We start from the raw sequence: 21,944 nt of genomic DNA on the forward strand, positions 1-21,944 counted from the left end.
CCCATCAATTTTTCTCAGCCATGCCCATTCTACCAAAGTGCCATCTGTGTTGTTCCTATTTTGTGGAATTCCCTCCCCCTCTCACTATGGGCTTGTGTAGTGCTCCAGTGGCGCAATCGGTCAGCGCGTGGTACTTATAAGGCAGTACTTGCTCAGAGACATGCCAAGGTTGTGAGTTCAACCCTCACCTGGAGCATTCTTATTCTCTTACAGCGCTGCATACGTCTAGTAGCGCTTTAGAAATGAAAAGTAGTAGTTGGGCTGAGGTGTTTTACATTAAATTCAGATCAGCTCTCAAAACATAGCTCTTCTTCTATGCCCTAGTCCCTTTCTTTTTTGTTTTCTTTTTTTTAATGATATGCAGATTTGTCCATAGGAGCCAACTTTTCATAATGATTGGGGGTTCTGAATTTTTTTTTTTACAGGTGGTGCATCTCCCTCCCCCTCATCCCCTCCCTCTCCCCCCCTCCCTGTCCCCCTCCCTCATCCCCCCTCCACCTCCCAGTTCCAGGCCCCCCTCCCTCAGAGTTCCAGGCCCTCCCAGTTCCAGTCCCCCCTCCCTCTGAGTTACAGGGCCCCTCCCTCCCTCCCAGTTCCAGGGTCCCTCCCTTCGAGTTCCAGACCCCCTCCCTCAAATTTTAAAAGTCATCTATCTTACCTCGTCGGGGTTAGGGTGGAAGTTCGTTCACCCACTGGAAGTTCGTTCCCTCCCTCCCTCCCTCCTCCCTTCGAGTTCCAGGCCCTTCCCTCCAAATTTTAAAAGTCATCTATTTTACCTCGTCGGGGTTAGGGCGGCAGCAGCGGTAAAAAGCATGCAGGCTCGGCTCGGTGCTTAGTTCAGTTTTCCCTTCTGTCTCTCTCAGCTCTGGTCCCTGCCCTACTGCAGGCCCTACTGCAGGCCATTTTTCAGCGCAACTTTGTAAAAGGGCCCCTTAGCCAGTTAGCCACTAACCAGGTAAGTCTTGGTTCCACCCAGTCTTCTCCCAGACCACCCCGACACTAATTGGATAGTGTCATGGCCATCAGAGCACTTATTCAGTGCACCAACCAGTTAAGTGTCATTCAATATGTACTCTGAAAACAACCAGTGGGATTTAACTGGGTAGGTGACTAACAACCCAGTTAAATTCTGTTGAATATCTATTTATTTATTTGGTTCACTTGTATCCCACATTTTCCCAGCATGTGCGGGCTCAATGTGGCTAACAAAGTTACAATAAAATTACATAATACAACAGGATATAATAGTAAAATAAAAAACAAGTAACAAATACAGAATGTAAGCAGCTAAATAAGAGAATACAGATGGGAAATCGGGAGCAACAAAAGGGAAGCAAAGGCAAAAAAGCGGGAAATCTGACAAACAGAAATAGGGGTTTAAAGAGCACTGGGGGCTTTGGGATAGGCTATACTAAACAAATATGTTTTTTGTAATTTCTTAAATGTTAGGTAATCCGATGTCTCTCTTAGTTGTCTCGGCAAGGTATTCCAGGACTGCGGGCTGATGTATGAAAAGGACGAAGCATAGATTGACTTGTACTTTAGATTCCTGCAGGAAGGATAGTGCAGAATAAGATAAGTACGAGATGACACCGATGAATTTCTGGGAGGTAAATCTATCAAATCACACATGTAAACTGGAGCTTCTCCGTAAATAATTTTATGTCTTAAGGTGCAGATTTTGAATTCAATACAGTCTTTAATGGGCAGCCAGTGAAGACTCTCACGGAGAGGCTGCGCACTGTTGAAGCGAGTTTTTCCAAAGATTAGCCTGGCCACGGTGTTTTGAACCGTCTGGAGCTTCTTCAGAGTACAGAGTGTACAGCCAGCGAATAATCCACTGCAGTAATCGATGTGGCTGAGGACCAATGAATGTATCAGAGTTCGAAAAATATCACTTGGCAAGAGTTGTTTGATGCGTTTAAGCTTCCACAATGATAAGAACATTTTTTTCATAATCAGCTTAACATGACTATCAAGCGACAGATGGCTGTCCAACATGACCCCAAGAATTTTCAAACTGCTCGAGATTGGGAGGGTAAAAGCAAGAGTAACCAATGCCTTGGAAATTGATTTGTTATGTTGTGAAGAAAAAACAATACATTGTGTTTTATCCTTGTTGAGTTTAAATTGAAACACATTAGCCCAGGATTCCATAATGGAAATACTGGCTTGATTTTTGCCAGAAATTTCAGACAATGAGGTCTTAAAAAGGGATGGATATGGTTACATCATCAGCATAAATAATATCTACCCCATAGTTTGTCATTGTAAAGTAAAGACTGATATTTGTGTGATGCATCCAAATAGATAAATTTAGCTGGATGGTGGCTAAATATTGCCACACTATGGATAAATTTAGGCTCCGCCTCTGAAATGTCCTTGGTCAATCTTTTTTGTAACAGGAGAAACCTTGAAAAGGCATCAAGTTGTGCATCCAAGATGTATCTGGTTTACAGCCTCTAAGATTTAAAATAACACTTACATATTCAGCAGCGGGTGAACATGCTTACCTTTCAGTTGGTCTGTATTCATATACTAGAGCCCTCTTCTTGGATGTTCCAGTTAACATCTCAGATCTTGCTGGTTTTGTTTTGTTTGGTATTAATATAATTCAGGATTGGGCCTTGTGCAATAAGTTAAAATTGAATCCTATTAAAACGAAAGTACTTTGGTTTAAAAATTTGGGACACGTTGTGCCATCATCGATTGCCTTGTCTGCTGATCAAGTTTTACCTGTTGAGACTGAGTCTGGAGTGTTTGGGAATGATTCTCGACTCATCACTGACATATGGACCTCAGGTCAATCATTTATGATGGAAAACTCTTTTTAGATTAATGCAATTGCGGCTCATAAGATCGTTTTTCGATCTTGATACATTTGCCCTTCTAGTCCAAATGTTAATTCTTCCCCATTTGGACTATTGTAATGCTCTCTATTTGGGTTGCCTTTAAAATACTAAAGGAAGCTTCAATTTATCCAAAACACAATGGCTATACAGGATTTTTGGACTCAGAAGTTTACTAGTGTATCTGGTTACAACACTGAATTGCATTGGTTGCCAGTAAGTGAATGAATTTTGTTCAACGTAGCTTGTTGTTTTTATCAGATTTTATACAGTTTATCTTCAGAACTTTTGGTAAATATAGTTTCTCTTCCTTTATATAGATTTTCTTCTTGCTTGCTTGATAAACTCATTCTCCATCCCCCTTCTTTTAGAAAGTTGCAATTTCTTAGGAGTCCTTTTACTAAGGTGCGCTGAAAAATGGCTTGCGGTAGTGTAGGTATGGGTTTTGGGCACGTGCCAATCCATTTTTCAGCGCACCTGTAAAAAAGCCCTTTTTAAATTTTTGCTGAAAATGGACATGCGGCAAAATCAAAATTGAGTGCATCCATTTTGGGTCTGCAACCTTACCGCCAGCCATTGACCTAGCGGGTGAAGTCTCATGCGGTAACCGAGCGGTAATGACCTATGCACGTCAAATGCCACTTGGCACGCGTGTGATATGTGCGGCCGAGTATAAAAATTATTTTTCAGCTGCGTGTATCACATGTGTGCCAAAAATGAGATTACCGCAACAGCCACGCGGTAGCCTGGCGATAACTCCATTTTGGCAAGTGTTGGGCACACTTAGAGCCTTACACAGCTTAGTAAAAGGGCCCCTTAGTGTGGCTGAGACTGTATTTTCAGCTATGGGTGTGTCTCTTTGGAATGCCTTTCCCTATCGTGTTAGGATGGAAAAAAATTATTTGAAATTTCAGAAAAAAGGTTAAAACCCTTTTGTTTGGTAGGTTACAATCGTACTGATCGCTGTTAATTTTTGATGTAGATTGTATATTTTATTTTGCTGTAAAGCTGCATTTTGTATATTGCTTTTTTATTATCTATACACCGTGTTGAACTCGTGATGAGAAAACTGCGATCAATAAGAATTATATTGACACTGACATATTTGACATTGACTTTTGACCAAACTTTGGTAGGAATTTTTTTTACTATGATTCTTATGAGTAGCCAGAACTAATGTTTTTTGGAGTGGGGAGAGGACAATCGTTAATTTTGGTGGGAACTAGGCATTTCATTGCCTCCCAAATAGAATCTGATCAGAGGAAAGGAAAGTGAGTAGTGGAGTGCCTCAGGGATTGGTGCTAGAGCCAATTCTGTTTAATATATGTGTGAGAGACATTGCTGAAGGGTTAGAAGGAAATGTTTGCCTTTTTGTGGGTGATACGAAGATAGCCAATACAGTAGATACCCTGGAGGAAGTAGAAATCTTGAGAAGTGATCTCCAGAGTTTGGAAGAATGGTCTAGGGTCTGGAAGTTAAAATCTAATGTGAAGAAGTGCAGATTGATGCACTTGGGGTGCAGAAATCCAAACGAGATGTAGGAGGGGAGAGATTGGTAAGCTCAGCTCATGAGAGGAAACTGGGGGTGATGGTATCTGAGGATCTCAAGGTGACGAAACAATGTGACAAGGTGGTGACTGTGGCCAGAAAGATGCTAGGCTGCATAGAGAGAGGTATAACCAGCAGAAAGAAGGAGGGGTTGATGCCCCTGTACAAATTGTTGGTGAGGACCCACTTGGAGTATTGTGTTCAGTTTTGGAGGCCGTATCTTGCTAAGATGTGTAAAGACTTGAAGCGGTTCAGAGAAAAGTGACAAAAATGGTATGGGATTTGTATAGCAAGACATATGAGAGACTTGCTAACCTGAACATGTATACCCTGGAGGAAAGGAGAAACCGGGGTGATATGATGCAGACATTCAAATATTTGAAAGGTATAAGTCCAAAGACAAACATTTTCCAGAGACAGGAAAGTGGTAGAACTAGAGGACATGAATTGAGGTTGAAAGGGGGCCAACTCAGGAATAATGTCAGAAAGTATTTTTTCACTAAGAAGGTGGTAGGTACCTGGAATGCCCTTCCGTGGGAGGTGGTGGAGATGCAAATGGTAACGAAATTCAATAATGCATGGGATAAACACAAAGGAATCCTGTTTGGAAGGAATAGGAGTGGCCTAGTGGTTAGGGTGGTGGACTTTGGTCCTGAGGAACTGAGTTCAATTCCCACTTTAAGCACAGGCAGCTCCTTGTGACTCTGGGCAAGTCACTTAACTCTCCATTGCCCCAGGTACAAATAAGTACATGTATACAATATGTAAGCCACATTGAGCCTGCCATGAGTGGGACAGTGCTGGGTAGACTTCTATGGGCTATGCCCTGAAAATGGTAAGGATAAATCAAGAACAGGTATACGTATCACATCATACCATACTGGATGGACTGTACAGGTCTTTATCTGCCATCATCTAGTATGTTACTATGGTAGTCATTCTACCATAGTCTTCCTTTACAATTGAATCTTGTGAATGAGTGTGGTCACTCACTTTGGTGCATTTTTTATTTTAAATGCCAGTCTGTGTCTGTGTTGGTCTCTTTATTTTGTGCCGTAGAAAGCGCTCATTGTTGCTGATTCAGCATTGGATGTACTCCTGTTTGCTTTTATCATACACCATGAGGTATTTGAAATTGTTTTCGCTGAATATTTTCCCTTCATGTAGCACCTTTTTTCAGTTGTCTCAGACTCAGTTTTAAGCAACACTGTTTGCAACACTGTTTGCGGACATACAATATTTTGTTGGTACACTCTATAGTGGTTCTTTTTCTGTCTTGCTTGTGATACAATATTTTCCACTGTTCCTTGAATATTTTTACATACACAGTAATATGTGTCACTGCAAGTATGATTTCTACTCTCAATTTGGTTTTGGTCATTCCATACCTTCTCTTCTTCCTGCATTTTTGTCTTTTTTTCTGTCCTCTGCATCCCATTTTTTTCTAGCCCTTTGACACCTTATCCCCTTTTCCGTCTTCACCTTTATTTCCTGTACCCCTTTTTTCTCCATTTCTTTTTCCCTATTTCTGATTTTCTAGTCCCTTTTTCTTCCCTCCCCTCCTCATTCCTTCTTTTCCCCTTTGCCTTTCCTTTCTCTCCCCACCCCCCCCCCCCCCTTTTCACTTTCCTTTCTGTTCTTCTTTTTTCTCTCTCTCTTTGTTTTACATAGTTCCTTTTTTTCTGATGGGCTTTTTTATTTTTAAGTTTGATTTGTATCCATACTGATTTTCTAAATTGACAGACATCAGATTCCAGTGTGGACTGAAAAGATTTGACCAATGCTTACTCTTGCAAGCAACTTGCAATAATTCTATTGTGAGGTAGGCTATAAGACCTCTTTTTGTACTCTCAACATTTGAGTATTGTTTTTTTTTGTGTGTGTGCATAGTCTTAGTTATAAGTTTCAAGTGTTTAATTCTTAATGCCTTTTGCGATCATGTATGTTTAAGTTATCTTATTTTCTTTAGTACCATATTTGATTACAACAGGTTTATATGTATATTATTATTTTAATATGACTCATGTTTATAGTACATGTAGGGGTCCTTTTATAAGTTGCAGTATAAGGGCCCTGTGGTAGCACAGGGGATGTTTTTGCCACGCACCAGGGCCTTTTTTTACCGCAGTGGGTAACAAAAGCCAAAAATCAACATGGCCATGCATTAAAATTGCATTTACCACAGACCATGCAGGAGGAAGCACTTACTGCTACCCATTGAGGTGGCGGTAAGGGCTCCTGTGGTAACCTGGTGGTAACTGGGCAATTACCACCAGGTTAGTGCCACAGTAATTATAGAAAAAGTTTCCATAGCACCAGACATGGCACACGCTTGAGGCGGAACTACTGCCGGTGGCCGCATTGGGCCAGTGGTAGTTCTGGGTTGCCACATGGCAACCTTAGTAAAAGGGCTCCTTAATATTTTGCATATTCATGATTTTATGTGTTGATTATTAATAATTTATTGAATAATTAAATTTAAAGCATATTGCATAATCATGTATTTTGTATTTCTGTTTATAGTTCTTTTTTTTCATATTCATGAGCTTTATGTGTTTTTTGATATTTATTGAATTATTTATTGATTTTTAAGTATATGGCATAATCATGCATTTTGTATTTCTGTTTTAATATGACTGTTTATAGTTCATTTATTATGTTGCATATTCATGAGCTTTATATGTTTTTGGTATTTATTTATTGATTGATTTTTAAGCATATGGCATAATCATGCAGCTTGTATCTCTGGTGTTTCTCATGCAATTTATTATCTTATACTGTTTTTGTATGTAATTAGTTATTGTTTTTATGGTTTCTTGCTGTCAGAATTCATATGACCCCTGATGCAGGCACTTCCTGTTTCAAAACACAGCTGTGTCGGGTCTTCTTGCAGATGTTATTGACGCTGGCAATAAAGTATTTTCTGGTTCCACCATTGGACTGTGTGCTCCACTTTTACGTTATCCTTGTTGATTCCATCCATGGAGTGTTTTTCCTTCTGTGATTTCTCACCTTCTCTACTTATTCTATACTTCATGAGGGTCTACCTGTGATCGTATGTGTGAAAAAGACTAGGTATTCTGTTAGCATCAAGTATCTGTGTAGGACTGATCTGTTCTAAACCAGTTTCTTTTGTTTTCCAATGGGTGTATTAATGTTGTTCTGCCCACTGCAATGTTCAAGATGTTGTTGTTGTTGTTTTTTCTAGGAAGGATCTTGTGTGATTCACTGGAAGTTACTAGATTTTGTGGTCCAACTTGTTAAGAATATTTGTTACTTTGTAGTAAAAAAAAAAATAGTTTTAAGAGCTGTACTTTATTACTTTTACTTGAGGGGGTTTTGGGTTGTTTTTTTTTTAGATAAGACTTTCTACTTTTACTTCACTACTTTTGAAGCCAGTATTTTTACTTTTTACTTATGTACTTAGTAACTAACCCATCTCTGTTAGCTGGCGGGGATAGCTAAGCCCCTCTAACTGAAGAAATCTAGAATTGCCCCAAGTCAGGTAAAGCGCAGCAGCCATCAGGAGCAGGTTGACCCGCTGATGCTGGCATTGCAAGCATGCTCAGTTCTTATGCCGGAATGCAGCATGTCTGCATACTGAGCACGCCCATGGTGCTGCCATCAGCGGCTCCACCTGCTTCTGCAAAATGCCTTGCTTCATCTGACTCAGAGCAGCTTTGGATTTCTTCAGTTGGCAAGGCCTGGGGATCCCTGCCGGCTACACAATGGGTTCATCTAGCTGCAGGGTGAGTCTGAGGGAAAATTGGATGGTCCCAGGACAACTCAGGCATATTTATGGCTGTGCCTCTGACTTCTGTGTACTGTTACTAAATTCCTGCCAGGTTTGTTCACCGAGGGAGTCCTCAATATTTATGCCCAGAAAGCAGGGCTAGCCTTAAAACAAGACTAGAAGGGTAGGTTTTTACAATGTGTTTCTATTAATAAATTTGAAATGGAAAAACAAAGCAGACATTTTTGAAAGCTGAATCTTGGATAAATGATTATACCAGTTTGAATACAGTAGAGAGTTTTAAACGTAAAAGGCACTGACATTATGGAAATGACAATTCATTTACTTTAAAAATGTATGTAACTTCCGGTGACGTCATGACCGCGAGGGGTTGAAGAAAGCGATCTCTCCGGCTCCAATTCTCCCTCCGCACAAATAAACTCACAAAACCTTGAGTTATAATTAATCTTCGCTGCAACCTGAAGTGCTGGAGTGGCCGGCAAATATCATTTCTACTCCACTGGCGGCGAGATGGCAGCTAAAAACGTACATAAAGACAAGCTCCGGGGCAGAGGAGCAGAGGACAAGATGGCGCCGCCCGCAAGCCCGCCTGGTCTGACAGTGTCATCGGCCTGGATTGCTGAAATTACTACGGAAATGTCCTCAGTGCTGGAGGACATGCTGGAGCGCCGACTCTCCCCTATAAACACTAACCTGGAAAAGGTAAAAGAACAGCTCACCGATCTCTCTCGGGATTGCGCAGGGTTTCAAACGCGGGTGAGTGAAATCGAGGACAGAGTAACGGAGGTGGAGACTGTGCAGGATATAACCCAAAAAAAGTTGCAGGCGATGGAGGAAAAGATCGAGGACCTGGAAAACAGGTCCAGGAGAAATAATATTCGAGTGGTGGGCCTGCCAGAAACGGTACCTGAGCGGGGCTTGGAGGCTTTTTTGGCCTGCTGGTTTACCAACGAACTACAATTCCAAGAAGCCTCGGGGCCAATACAGATAGAACAGGCCCATCGCTTAGGGATGAAAATGGCCGGTACCAATAAACCAAGAGTGGTAATCATAAGATTCCTGAACTATGCGCAGAAGCAAGAGGTGATGCAGCTGCTTAGAGCGGGTAAAACATTGACACATGATGGAATCCCAGTGGTGGACCTGTGAATAAGGGGTACAGGATTTGGGGGGTGGGGGAGGGATGGGGGGAAAGGGTGGGGGGAGGGAGGAGGGATGCAAGCAGGGTACGTGTATTAAACAGAGCATATGAAAGGGAAGGTAATGGAGGCCTTCGGGGGGCTTTATCTCCCCGAGCTTTCAATGGAAGGCGGTTTGAAAGTAGGAGGCAGGCTATGATGGGATTGTGGGCAGAATACAGAATTGATGTTGATAAGGTGGAGGTACAAGGTATGGGGGACAGAGGCTGGGCTGTTCCCCTCATTTACAAAAGAGGACATCTATGGAATTAGCCACACATTTCCGAGTCCAAGAATAGTAAGAATAATATCATGGAATGTAGGCGGAGTAAACTCGCCGATAAAACGCTCCAAGATTCTACAACAATTAAATAGGCAGAAAGCAGACATAGCACTCCTACAGGAGACGCACCTGAACCAGATTGAGCATGCCAAACTCAGCACCTGGTGGGTCAGGGATTGTATAGCGGCAAATGCACAAGGCAAAAAGGGAGGAGTAGCGATACTATTCAGAAAGGGCATAGCCTCTGCAATCAACCCACTTCTGATTGATGCCGCAGGCCGTTAATGTTATTTTGGAAGTGGTTGTTGGGCAACAGAAACTGCTAATCTGTAATGTTTATGCTCCGAATAGATACGATCGGAGGTTTTTCCAAACCTTGATTAACTTTCTGCTCAAGCAACCGCACACAGCTATGGTAATGGGGGGTGATTTTAATGCAGCCTGGGACCCCTCTTTGGACAGATCAGCCCCGGGGACGGCCTCTTCATGTTATAATAATAGAGGCCTTTTGCAGTTGAGCCAGATGTTGGACCTGATTGATGCGTGGCGGGTGCTGCACCCAGGTGAGAAAGACTACACTCATCTTTCACGGGCCCATTCAACTCAGTCACGAATCGACTATATCCTGACATCGCGTCAGATGTTTGGGGAGGTGACAATGGCGGAAATAGGGCCGTACATGGTGTCAGACCATGCCTGGGTTAAGATAGAGTGGATACCAAGAGGTACGACCCAACAGATGCATAAATGGCAATTCTCCCTGGAGTTTAGCTCAGACCCAGTGCTTAAGGGCCGATTACAAGCTAGCTGGGCGGAATATAGCACCCATAACCAAGATCATGTAGATGACCCGGTTTTGTTCTGGGAAGCGGCTAAGGCGGTTCTTAGGGGCGAAGTCATAAGTCACGCACACTTTGTGAGGAAGGCACGCGACAGAAAGATCTTACGTTTAAGTAACCAACTTTGTAAGACGCGGAAGAGATACGGGGAGACACACGCGATAGGTGATAAGCAGCAAGTGTTAGAGCTCCAGACCGCCTTGAATGAACTTTTACAGGAGAGGGCACGCAAATCACAGCTCTACTATCGATACATGCTTTATAAGCATGGTAACAAAACAGGCAAGTTGATGTCAAAACTAATTACCCCCCGGGGAGAAACTAGAAATATTCTGGCGCTACGGCAAAGGGGGGGAGGTCTCCACACATCAGATAGGGCAATATGTGAAACCTTTCGGACCTTTTACCAAGAGCTGTACGCTCCTCCAGCGGAGGAGGGTCTATTAAACCAGATGTACTTAGAAAACTTAGCCTTGCCAAAGCTCACACCACAAGAGTTGGACCGCCTTAATCAATTAATCACTGAGGACGAAGTTAGCATGGTCATAGCCTGAAGCCCGCGATTGAAAGCCCTGGGACCCGATGGTTTGCTAGGAGAATTTTATAAATTGATGGAAGGAGGAATTATACCCGCCCTTACTAGATTCTTGAACCAATTAATAGAGGGACAGAGGATGCCCCCTGACTTGAATAGGGCTCAAATAATAGTCTTGCTAAAGCCTGGGAGGGACTCTCTAGAGCCGACATCGTATCGACCTATCTCCTTATTGAACTATGATACCAAGTTGTTGGCAAAAATCTTGGCCAATAGGCTAGCGAGGTTGCTACCTAGGTTGATCCATGAAAGTCAGGTGGGCTTTGTGCGAGGAAGGGCGGTGAGTAAAACCTTGAGGGCAATATTGACATCACTAGAGCAAAGCTCGCAGACAAAGGTAGCATCGCTGTTGGTTAGCTTCGATGCGGAAAAGGCCTTTGACAAGGTTCACTGGAAGTTTCTTTTTGATACGTTGGAACATTATGGCTTTTCAGGGAGATTTGTCAAGGCGATTCATGCTCTATATGCCAACCCTAGCGCCACATTGAGGGTAAATGGGATTGAGTCGGAAAGTTTCCCTATCAGGAGAGGCACGAGACAGGGATGCCCTTTATCCCCCCTTCTTTTTGTTTTAGTTTTAGACCCCCTTATCAGAGACATCATGGCAAATCCTTTGATCCGGGGAGTCGGCGTGGGGACCCACATGTTTAAGATCGCAGCATTTGCGGACGACATTTTGGTACACCTCACAAACCCAAGGGAGTCATTAGACACTTTATTGGAAACATTCCGTGAATATGGAGACTACGCGGGCTTCCGGATCAACCTGGACAAGTCTGAAGCTCTGGCCTCACCAGAGGTAAATCAGAGGGACTGGGGCCTGAATTTCCATTGAGGTGGGCCAGAGAGTCCTTCAAATATTTAGGAATTCAGCTCACAATGAATACTTCTGACTTATATCAGTTAAATGTTAAGATTTTACTAGAGCATACTAAGGACAAATTAGACTCTTGGATGAGCCTCCTGTTGTCATTGATGGGATGGATACATTTAGTCCAAATGGTGCTGTTCCCACGCTGGTTGTACGTCCTACAAACCCTGCCCATGCGCCTGTCGCGGACTGATTTGAAACGGATGATGCGACTTTTTATTCGGTTCTGTTGGACAGGTAAGAAGCCTAAAGTTAGCCAGGGCATGTTAATAGGGAGCTGGAGGCAGGGGGGAATGGGCATTCCGGACGTGTTCCTATATAATCAGGCGTGCTTGTTACGCCACCTGGGAGATGTGTTTAATGCCACGCAATACTACACACCTACAGACTTAGAGAAAGCCTTTTTTGCTCCCTATGATATATTAGCACTGATTCATTTGCCTCGTAGCCGGCTCCCTTCTAAATTAAAAAAAAGCATAATACTACAGCCTCTTCGAGAGGCGTGGCAGTGGTGGATGCGGCAGATGGGGGGTCAACCGCATGTTACGGATCAAATCCCAATTGTAGGTAACCCAGTATTTGAGGCGGGGATAGACAACCCGACCTTTGGTAGATGGCAAGGGCTGGGCATCACAAGATTGGAGCATCTGCTATTGGAAAATGGGGAAATGATGACATTTGATGCTCTTCAGGATAAAGTGGGATCAGCTTGGGGTAATAGGTTTGCCTACGCACAGGTCCGCCATTACATGAAATCCCTGAACCAGGCAACCTTGAAGGGGCGGATGGGGGAAACACTTCGAGGCTTCTTTGAAGAGCTGCAGACGGAGAGACAGTCGGTCTCTGCATTGTATGGGGCCCTGGTTAGGCGTAGGCCCAGGATGCAATGTGCTGACCTTAAGCGGAAATGGGAACAAGATCTCGGGACCTCACTAGCATCATGGGATGTGTCAGCTACTTTGAAGGGCATCCGGACGTTAGTAACGGACGAAAGACTGAGAGAATGTGGCTATAGAGTGGTCCTTCGGGGTTATATGTCTAAAGCACAACTGGCTCATATGCTGGGGCCGGACAGTTCGGAGTGCTCTAAATGCGGAGGGGGTCCCAGCTCATTATATCATGCACTATGGCAATGCCCCAAGGTGCGCATGTTCTGGCAGAGGGTAAGAGGGTTTTTGATTCGATTGGGGAATAAAATTCAAGGAACGGAGAGGCAGTTTCTGTTAGATCAACCAAGAGCGTTTGCTCCATTGCGCGCCCCCGCTATAATGCTATGCAGGAAGCTGAGTTTGGTAGCTCGGAAATGCATTATGCAATATTGGATCTCATCGGAGGGGCCAGCAAACTGGCACTGGCGCAACCAGGTGCATCTTCTGGCCTCCTAGGAGGCTAGGGACTCAAAACAATCACCTAAATGTAGAGTATGTTTTCTTCAGATTTGGACGCCATACCTGCAAATCCTTAGCCCTAGGGGACGTAGTTTGCTTATTAATGCCTGATAAATCGAGGGGAACAGTGGGGGAGTGAAGGTAGCCTGGAGTTGTAGATTTAGACTAGAGCTGTATACTGCTTGCAGGGAAAGAGGGGAGAAGGTGGGAGGAGGGGGGGAGGGGTAGTCTGGGGGTAGGACTAGGGAGGTGGATGGAGGGAATGGAGGTTATTGAGTACTAGCGAGAATAGGATTCTGTACAAATTATTGTCGCAATGCAGCTTCACATGGATCTTGGTGCCCTTAGCTTACGGGAAAATGATAGTGGGGATGGGACGACTTTCCTATGAAGAGAGGCTGAGAAGGCTAGGGCTTTTCAGCTTGGAGAAGAGACGGCTGAGGGGAGATATGATAGAAGTGTATAAAATAATGAGTGGAATGGATCGGGTGGATGTGAAGCGACTGTTCACGCTATCCAAAAATACTAGGACTAGAGGGCATGAGTTGAAGCTACAGTGTGGTAAATTTAAAACGAATCGGAGAAAATTTTTCTTCACCCAACGTGTAATTAGACTCTGGAATTCATTGCCGGAGAACGTGGTACGGGCGGTTAGCTTGACGGAGTTTAAAAAGGGGTTAGATAGATTCCTAAAGGACAAGTCCATAGACCGCTATTAAATGGACTGGAAAAATTCCTCATTTTTAGGTATAACTTGTCTGGAATGTTTTTACGTTTGGGGAGCGTGCCAGGTGCCCTTGACCTGGATTGGCCACTGTCGGTGACAGGATGCTGGGCTAGATGGACCTTTGGTCTTTCCCAGTATGGCACTACTTATGTACTTATGTACTTATGACCAGGTGGAGAATGGACGATGTGGAGAAGGGGGGCACTCCAGACATGTGGAGGCAAGAGAATGGACACATGAATCCGTTCGTTTTGTGTACCATCAACACGCCTCCGTACAGGCATAGAAGCATGGGGGGGGAGGTGTTGGGAGGGGGGCTGGAGGGGTTGAGTGAGGCGAATATCAATAAAAGCTTGGCATTGCTCCAGAGCTTTGATGTTCAGATATTATTGGTGTTTTATGATATGTACTATTTCATCTAACGAGTTATTTTAAAGCTTGTGATGTCAATGAACAATTGAAAATTTAATGTTAACATTCGCTGGAAATAAAAGTTGTAAAGAGGGGAGGGGGGAGGAAAAATGGAAAAAGTGTTTGACGGCGTTGAATATGTTGCTGGAATGTTGATTTGTATACTGATCCATGCTGTATGAATACTCCAAGTTGACTTGTAGTGTGCATATCGTCAATAAAAAAGTTTAAACCTAAAAAATGTAGAAGGTAAGAACAAACAAACAAAAATACAAGGAGAATTTTGAATATCATCATCACAATGAACTGCAAGAGCACCTCATAACAGCTGGATTGTTTTTTTAATCAAATCTTTTGAAAATTTTACTAAAGAATCACTTCCACAAACAAAAACTATTTGGGAAGATATTCAAAGTCAGTTATAGGTTTACCAGCAGCCAGTGAATATATAATTGACCTATCCATATAATTAAGGAGCAGGAAGAGGGTGGTCCGGAAGTTATCTAGATAGTAGAGATGTTCAGCAGCAATCTGGATAAGTTATACATTTAGCTTAGGCCTCTTGAATACTGTATTATAGCGCTGAATACACATTAATTAAAGTGTTGGTGTTAAATAAATATGGTCGCCATCTCTGCTGATTATTAACCCAGGTGTATATGTATGTTTCAATTTCTCAGTTTCGACGGTCCCTCGTGCAGCTCCTATGTTTTCATTTGTTGAGATTCCAGCGAGCCTTGAAGGAAAAGCCTATGGTTAGGAATGAAAAGCCAATTCGACCGATTGTGATGTCGCAGAGAATTGGCGACAGACCAAAGAAGAAAGTGACTTTCAGTTCTTCATCCGTCATTTTTATCATAACTAGTGATGAAACCTCTCAAGCTCAGGAGAGCATGAAAAACAATGGCACCAAAGTGAACATTAGCCAAGTAAAACCACTGTAGCCTGAACTGCAGGAGGTACCGCCATCCAAAGGATCCTTAGCACAAGAAGCACGTTTCTACTGATATGTTTCAAGACTGGCAGTACCTCACATGAGATATTGAACAATGATAACTGTTGAGTTTACACTTTTTATCAATGTTCTAATGAGTATTTTTAATCAGAAATTTATAATATTTTCTTCTTTTTCCTCAACCAGCACTGTTTAGATTAAGAGTGGACAACTATGGCTCATAGGCCCATTTTATCCAAACTGCTTCTCAATAAATCAAAAAGAAAAGAGATTTATCAGTACCCTATCCCTGCTGAAAGAAGAGCCAGCAAACAAAATAATGCAACACTACCTGTACCCTGTGCTCCTCTGCTCCCCATTTGAGGAATTCCTCCAAATTTCAGACGGTTAACATTCTTTTCTGGTTTTCGGCTGCTATTGTTGCTCCTCGTTGCATTAGACAAAACCAGTCCTGCACCAGAGGGAGACTAGGCAGGACAATGTCAGACTGCACCTTCATCCACAGCGCCCTCTGCAGGCACCTTCTTATTCTGCTCCCCACTCTGGAATTTCATACAGCTGTCCTGTCTCAGGCTCTATTGAATGCAAACACCTCAGCAACTCTCCAGTAAATCTTCTAGAACAGATCACAAAGAAGTGATGGTCCCCCTCAAAAACAGCAGTAACTTTGTTTCACAGTCCTGTACTGTGGTGCCTCACCATCTCCTGGCGGTAAACCTCATAAGTTGGGCTTTCATGATCCACAATTATTTATTTATGTAAAACTTTTTTATAACGCACAATCCAAAAGTTCTCAACGGTTTACAAGATATACATACGTAAAATCAAAATACAATTCTTCACACCGACAAAACATTACTGAGAGGCCCTTTTACTAAAGGATTGGTGTGCGGCAACAGGCTTGCCGCGCGCCGATCAGGAACTATCCCCGGGCTACCGCAGGAGCCCAGCAGTAGTTTCCACCCCCAGTATGCGCCATTTCCAGTGCTACAAAAATATTTTCTATTTTTGTAGTGCTGGTGCTTACCTGGCAGTAATCGGCACTGCCCAGTTACCACTGGGATAGTGTGGAAGCCCTTACCGCCACCTCAATGGGTGGCGGTGTGGCCCCCCCCCCCCCCTGACATGGCCGTGCGGTAAGTGGTTCACTTACTATACAGCCATTTCTTTTTGAGAAAAAAAAATATAGCCTTTTCCCCACAGCAGTAAAAGGATGCCTCAGTACATCAAAAACACAAATTGATGCTAGCGCAGGCCCCCTTTTACCACAGCTTAATAAAAGGACCCCTGAACTAGCTAAAATAAAATAACAAAACAATCAACATAAAAATCTTTTAAAACTTCAGTCTCATCACTCAGTCTGACCTCTTCCACCTTCTGAAATCAGATCACCTTCAGCCCCATACGCTTGTATAAAAAAATAGGTCTTCAATTCTCTTTTGAACTGCTGATCTCTTGTATTTTGTTAAGTCTCAAAGGTAAACTGTTCCACAAAATAGGACCTGCTACATAAAAAATAGCTGCTCTATATTCATTTAATTTTGCAACTCGAAATGAAGGTATATCAAAATATAATTGTTGTGCAGATTAGTGTGTATGAGATGGGTTTGCATACAGTGGATCTCTATTATCCCCTTCAGTCTATAACAGGTTGCCTAAAGTTACGTGCCAATTGCACAAGTAAGTGCTAGGGGCACGCATGCCGCTACCTTAGCACATAAATGCAAGGGGTGTTGATAGGGGGAAGAGTATGGGTGAGCCAAGGGCGTGTCTCCCACTGAATACTGTTACATAAGTGCTGCATTTAGGCATGTGATTTTACGTCTGCTGTGACATGGCATAATTGGATGCACCTCAATCCACCTAGAACTTGGGATAGTGTGGAATAAATGTAAAAATAAATAAATAAATGAAATATAGGCATATAATTGCCAATGTATGCTAGTATGTAATAACAGAAAGTATGAGTGCAATTGGGCTCCGAACCTGTGTAAAATGGCTATCTACATTGTGGCTCTCGGTTATACACTTGTCTCCTTATTATATAATCTTGCACTTACATTTTTGTGCATGGAGCCTTATTTTTAAAGGTTATGCTCCTAGATTTACGGTTCTAAATTTATGCTGCTAAATTACAAGCGTAATCTATTTTGGTGCATAGATTGGGCTCATAATTTAGCAGCATAAACTTTATAGATTACACTCCTAAATTTATGAGCATAATTTATGATCCTAAATTTTGAGCATACTCTATGCTCCAAAATAGATTATGCTTGTAATTTAGGAGCATACCATTTAGGAGTGTAAATTATGCTCATAAATTAGAAGCGTAAATTTTAGGAGCATAATCTTTACAAAATAAGGCCCTTAGCGCATAAACTTGCGCATGTAGGTTAAAGAATAGTGCCAGTTCCATGCATTAATAGTTAATTGGTGCTAATTGGCACTAACTTGCAGTTTATGTGCATAACTGCACTTACCCCCTAATTCTATAAAAGTCACCCAAAATTGCAATCATGCACAATTGAATGAGCTAATTAGCGCCAATAAGTGACTTTTTAGCAAGCAATTATTGGCACTAATTAGATTTAATTAGAACTTACACAAGGTGCGAGTAAAAAAAATGGGGTGCAGAAATGGGAGGGTCATGGGCAGAACGGCGGCGTTCCTAGCATTTATGCACGATGTTATAGAATACGGGGAATACATGCCTAATTGAGGTGTCTACATGACTACACCTAAAGTTAGGTGCAAGCCCCAGGCGTAAGCGCTAGTCCATAAACCACTTCTAACTTTAAGCACGGCTTATAAAACAGTGTGTTTTTTTTCAGCGTCACATATAGAATTCACCTCTTAGTGAATTATTTTATAACCTTAATGTGGAAATTCTTTAGTGCATAACTGCTAAGGGGTGTGGACATGTGAGAGGCATGGGCGGGTCAAGGACATGCCCAACACTTACACAGTAAAGTCACAGAATACTGACAGTTATGTGCATAACTTCAGACATTTACACCAGCCGTTGACATGGTGTAAGCAGCCGTGCCTAAATGTTTGCCCCTAACTTCACTGGTTGCCTGTAAAACATAGATGGGGGGTCCTTTTACGGTAAAAGGTTGCCTACACTGGCCCCCTTTTACCCGTCTTTCTTTTTTTAAAGAAATGGCCATTTCAAGGGAGCACTTACTGCCACCCATTCAAGGGCGGTAAGGGCTCCCATGCTAACCTGGCAGTTTCCGGGCAGCGCCGATTACCGCCGGGTACACACGCGCTACAAATTTCTGCAGCACCAGAAATGGCGCACGCTGGGGAAAGGAGCTGCTGCGATAGCCCAGTGGTACTTCCCTTTTAGCAGCCACTTCATAAAAGGGCCCCAGAGTTCAATATAAATTATTTACGGTCTAGCTCCGGAATACATGATTCCTTTAATAGACCTCCCACCTACAAATGCCATCAACACAGCCCGCACCTATCTCCAACTTCATTATCCGTCTTGCCGGGGTGTTAAATACAAGCTTCTTTTTGCCTCTACTTTTCACTACTCCAGCCCGAAGACTTGGAATGCTTTACCTCTGAACCTAAAATCTCAATCTGATCATCACCTTTTCAAGAAGATGTTGAAAACGTTCCTTTTTGAAAAAACTTACTCCATTAGTAATTCTGCTTATTAGTCACCCTAATTGTTGTTTGTGTTCTCTCCTTATTCTGCTGTAAAATTCATGTGTTGTACTTCTCTACTTTTGTAATTCATGTAAGCCACATTGTGCCTGCATTTGTGGGAAATTGTGGGGTATAAATGAACCATAAATAAATAAATAAATAAATAAAAAGTTATGACTCTCCTTTTCCAAGTGGTTCATGGTATTTTGGTCAGGTTTTCACTCTGTTCTCATCTGGAAGGTCTTTAATATCTGATTTCACTTAGGGCCCTGTTTAAAAGGTGCACCGGTGTTTTTAGCATGCACTAAAAATTAGCACATGCTAACCATGTAGATGCCCATAGGAATATTATCTACACAGCTAGCGTGTGCTCATTTTTAGCGCGCACTAAAACCGCTAGTGCGCCTTTATACGGTCTGTGCCAGAGCCGGTGGTGGGTGGCAGGGATAGTGCTGGGCAGACTTATACGGTCTGTGCCAGAGCTGGTGGTTGGGAGGCGGGGTTGGTGGTTGGGAGGCGGGGATAGTGCTGGGCAGACTTATATGGTCTGTGCCAGAGCCGGTGGTGGGTGGCAGGGATAATGCTGGGCAGACTTATACAGTCTGTGCCAGAGCTGGTGGTTGGGAGGCGGGGTTGGTGGTTGGGAGGCGGGGATAGTGCTGGGCAGACTTATACGGTCTGTGCCAGAGCCGGTGGTGGGTGGCAGGGATAATGCTGGGCAGACTTATACGGTCTGTGCCAGAGCTGGTGATTGGGAGGCGGGGTTGGTGGTTGGGAGGCGGGGATAGTGCTGGGCAGACTTATACGATCTGTGCCAGAGCCGGTGGTGGGTGGCAGGGATAATGCTGGGCAGACTTATACGGTCTGTGCCAGAGCTGGTGGTTGGGAGGCGGGGTTGGTGGTTGGGAGGCGGGGATAGGGCTGGCCAGACTTATACGGTCTGTGCACTGAAGAGGACAGTACAAATAAAAAAAGTAGCACATATGAATTTATCTTCTTGGGCAGACTGGATGGACCGTGCAGGTCTTTTTCTGCCGTCATCTACTATGTTACTATGTTACTATGTTAAATGTTTGAATCTGCATTTGGTATCTTCTGTGCATTATGCTACCACCCGAACAGCAGCTTTTTCGATTGCAGGAACACTTATGAGGAAAGCTTTGCCTGGTCAGCAGCATATAACGACTAGTTTTCAGCAATTTAAGAAAATGTTAAAGATACAGCTTCATAGGCGTAGTTTGACTGTTTCATTTGGGGGGGCAAAGGATGAGGCGGAGCATATTAGCATATTCATTTGCATATATACATATGCAAATGAATATGCTAATATGGAGGAAGGAAGGAAGGGAAAAAAAGCTGGCTTTTTTTGGGAATAACCATAATGAATATGTATGAGATATCAAGCCAGCTCTTTCTCCCTTCCTTCCTTCTTCCACTCCAGTAGTATTTCCCCACCCCTTTTCCCATACCATGCCAGTGTTGACCTTAGAAATGCATAAGCTCTATATGTAGATCCTTCAAGAGGTAGTGTGTCATGATTTACGCTCTACACACTTTCTGATGTTTTGGTGCCACCTCAGTAAAGCCAACACACAATCTCTCCACTGCAACACATTATACACAAACTTGTGCAAAAACACACTCATAACCTTACTAAACCATAACAGCACTAATTCCAAGGACAGGACGAGCTGCAACCTTATGCGTGAAAAGGCAGAACTGTAATTACACCAGGCTCTAAAACACCAATACACTACCTCGTGAAAAACACATGACACAACAGACATGACACAAGGAACTAGAAAGCAAAAAATATGAAGGCAAAATACTGAACTGGAAAGTTAACTCGATGTCAGACTCAGCATGCAGCAATACCAGAAAAATTGAAACTTACATGCAAAATTTCACAGAAAGCTGACATATTCCAATTAATAAATTCTGAATAAAATACTTTTTTCTACCTTTGTTGTCTGATCATTTAGTTTTTCTATTCGCTTTGGTCCCAGTGTCTTCTGTTTTATGCAGTGTCTTCTTTCCATTTGATATTCCATTTAATAGATCCAAAATAAAATACTTTTTTGTACCTTTGTTGTCTGGACATTTTACTGTTCAATCATGCTGGTTCCAGTTTCCTCTTTTCCTGTCTTTCTGCTAATTCTCCTTCAACTGCTTGCTGTCCATTTGTCTTTTCTCTTCTCTCCTGTCTTATTCCATTCCTTCACTACACCTACCTTTGACACATTATTTCTTTTTTAGCTGTTTCCTCTGGTTTTTTTTCTTTGCTGCCTCTCTGTTCACTTAAATTTCACCCTCGTCCTCATCCTTCTCCTTTTTAGTTTTCAGCTATCAAATTCCATTTCCTTCTCTCACCCACTAGCTGCCCCATTCCTCTTCTCAGTCCTTCCTCCAACCTTCCATTTCCTTTCATCTTTAATCAACTCTCCATTACCACATTTCTGCCCCCCCCCCCCCCCAATCACTATCATCCTCTCATTTGTTTCCTTCCCACCTCCCCTTTGGCCTCTCCCAAATAGTTCCACCATTTGCAGCATCTTCCTCCCTCCAACCTTCTAGCCCAGCACGCCTGCTCCCTTTCTCCCCTTGTAGCCTAATATCTCCCTGTCCCTTCCACACACACATCCACACTCCAGTATCTTCCAGCCCCCCCCCCCTGTGGTCCAGCATTTCTTCCTCTCTCTCTCCCCTCCCTCCAATTGTCCAGCATTTCTCCCTCACTCCCTTCTGTCCCTGGATCCACAATCTCCCTCTTTTTCTCTTTCCCCTCTAATGTATATATATCCCTCCCTCTCATCCATCCCCATGTACAACCTCTCTTCCCTCCTTCTTCTCTCCCACTGCCCACATCACTCTCAGTATCTCCCTTCC

The 21,944-nt window shown here is 43.1% G+C and overlaps 1 protein-coding gene and 1 non-coding gene across 2 annotated transcripts in view; both read left to right on the forward strand.

The window, feature by feature from the left end:
* OPN3 (opsin 3) overlaps positions 1-15,387 on the forward strand; it is a 64,621-nt gene extending 49,234 nt beyond the window's left edge. The window contains exon 4 of the mRNA XM_030195207.1: positions 15,124-15,387. Coding sequence (XP_030051067.1) covers positions 15,124-15,387 — 264 coding nt within the window. The remainder of the gene's footprint in view (positions 1-15,123) is intronic.
* TRNAI-UAU lies at positions 102-196 on the forward strand. The gene is made up of 2 exons: positions 102-139; positions 161-196. It is a non-coding gene; the product is annotated as a tRNA-Ile (tRNA).
* Positions 15,388-21,944: the final 6,557 nt, after the last annotated feature.

Source organism: Microcaecilia unicolor, chromosome 3, assembly GCF_901765095.1.
Source record: "Microcaecilia unicolor chromosome 3, aMicUni1.1, whole genome shotgun sequence".
Classification (NCBI taxonomy): Eukaryota; Metazoa; Chordata; class Amphibia; order Gymnophiona; family Siphonopidae; genus Microcaecilia; species Microcaecilia unicolor.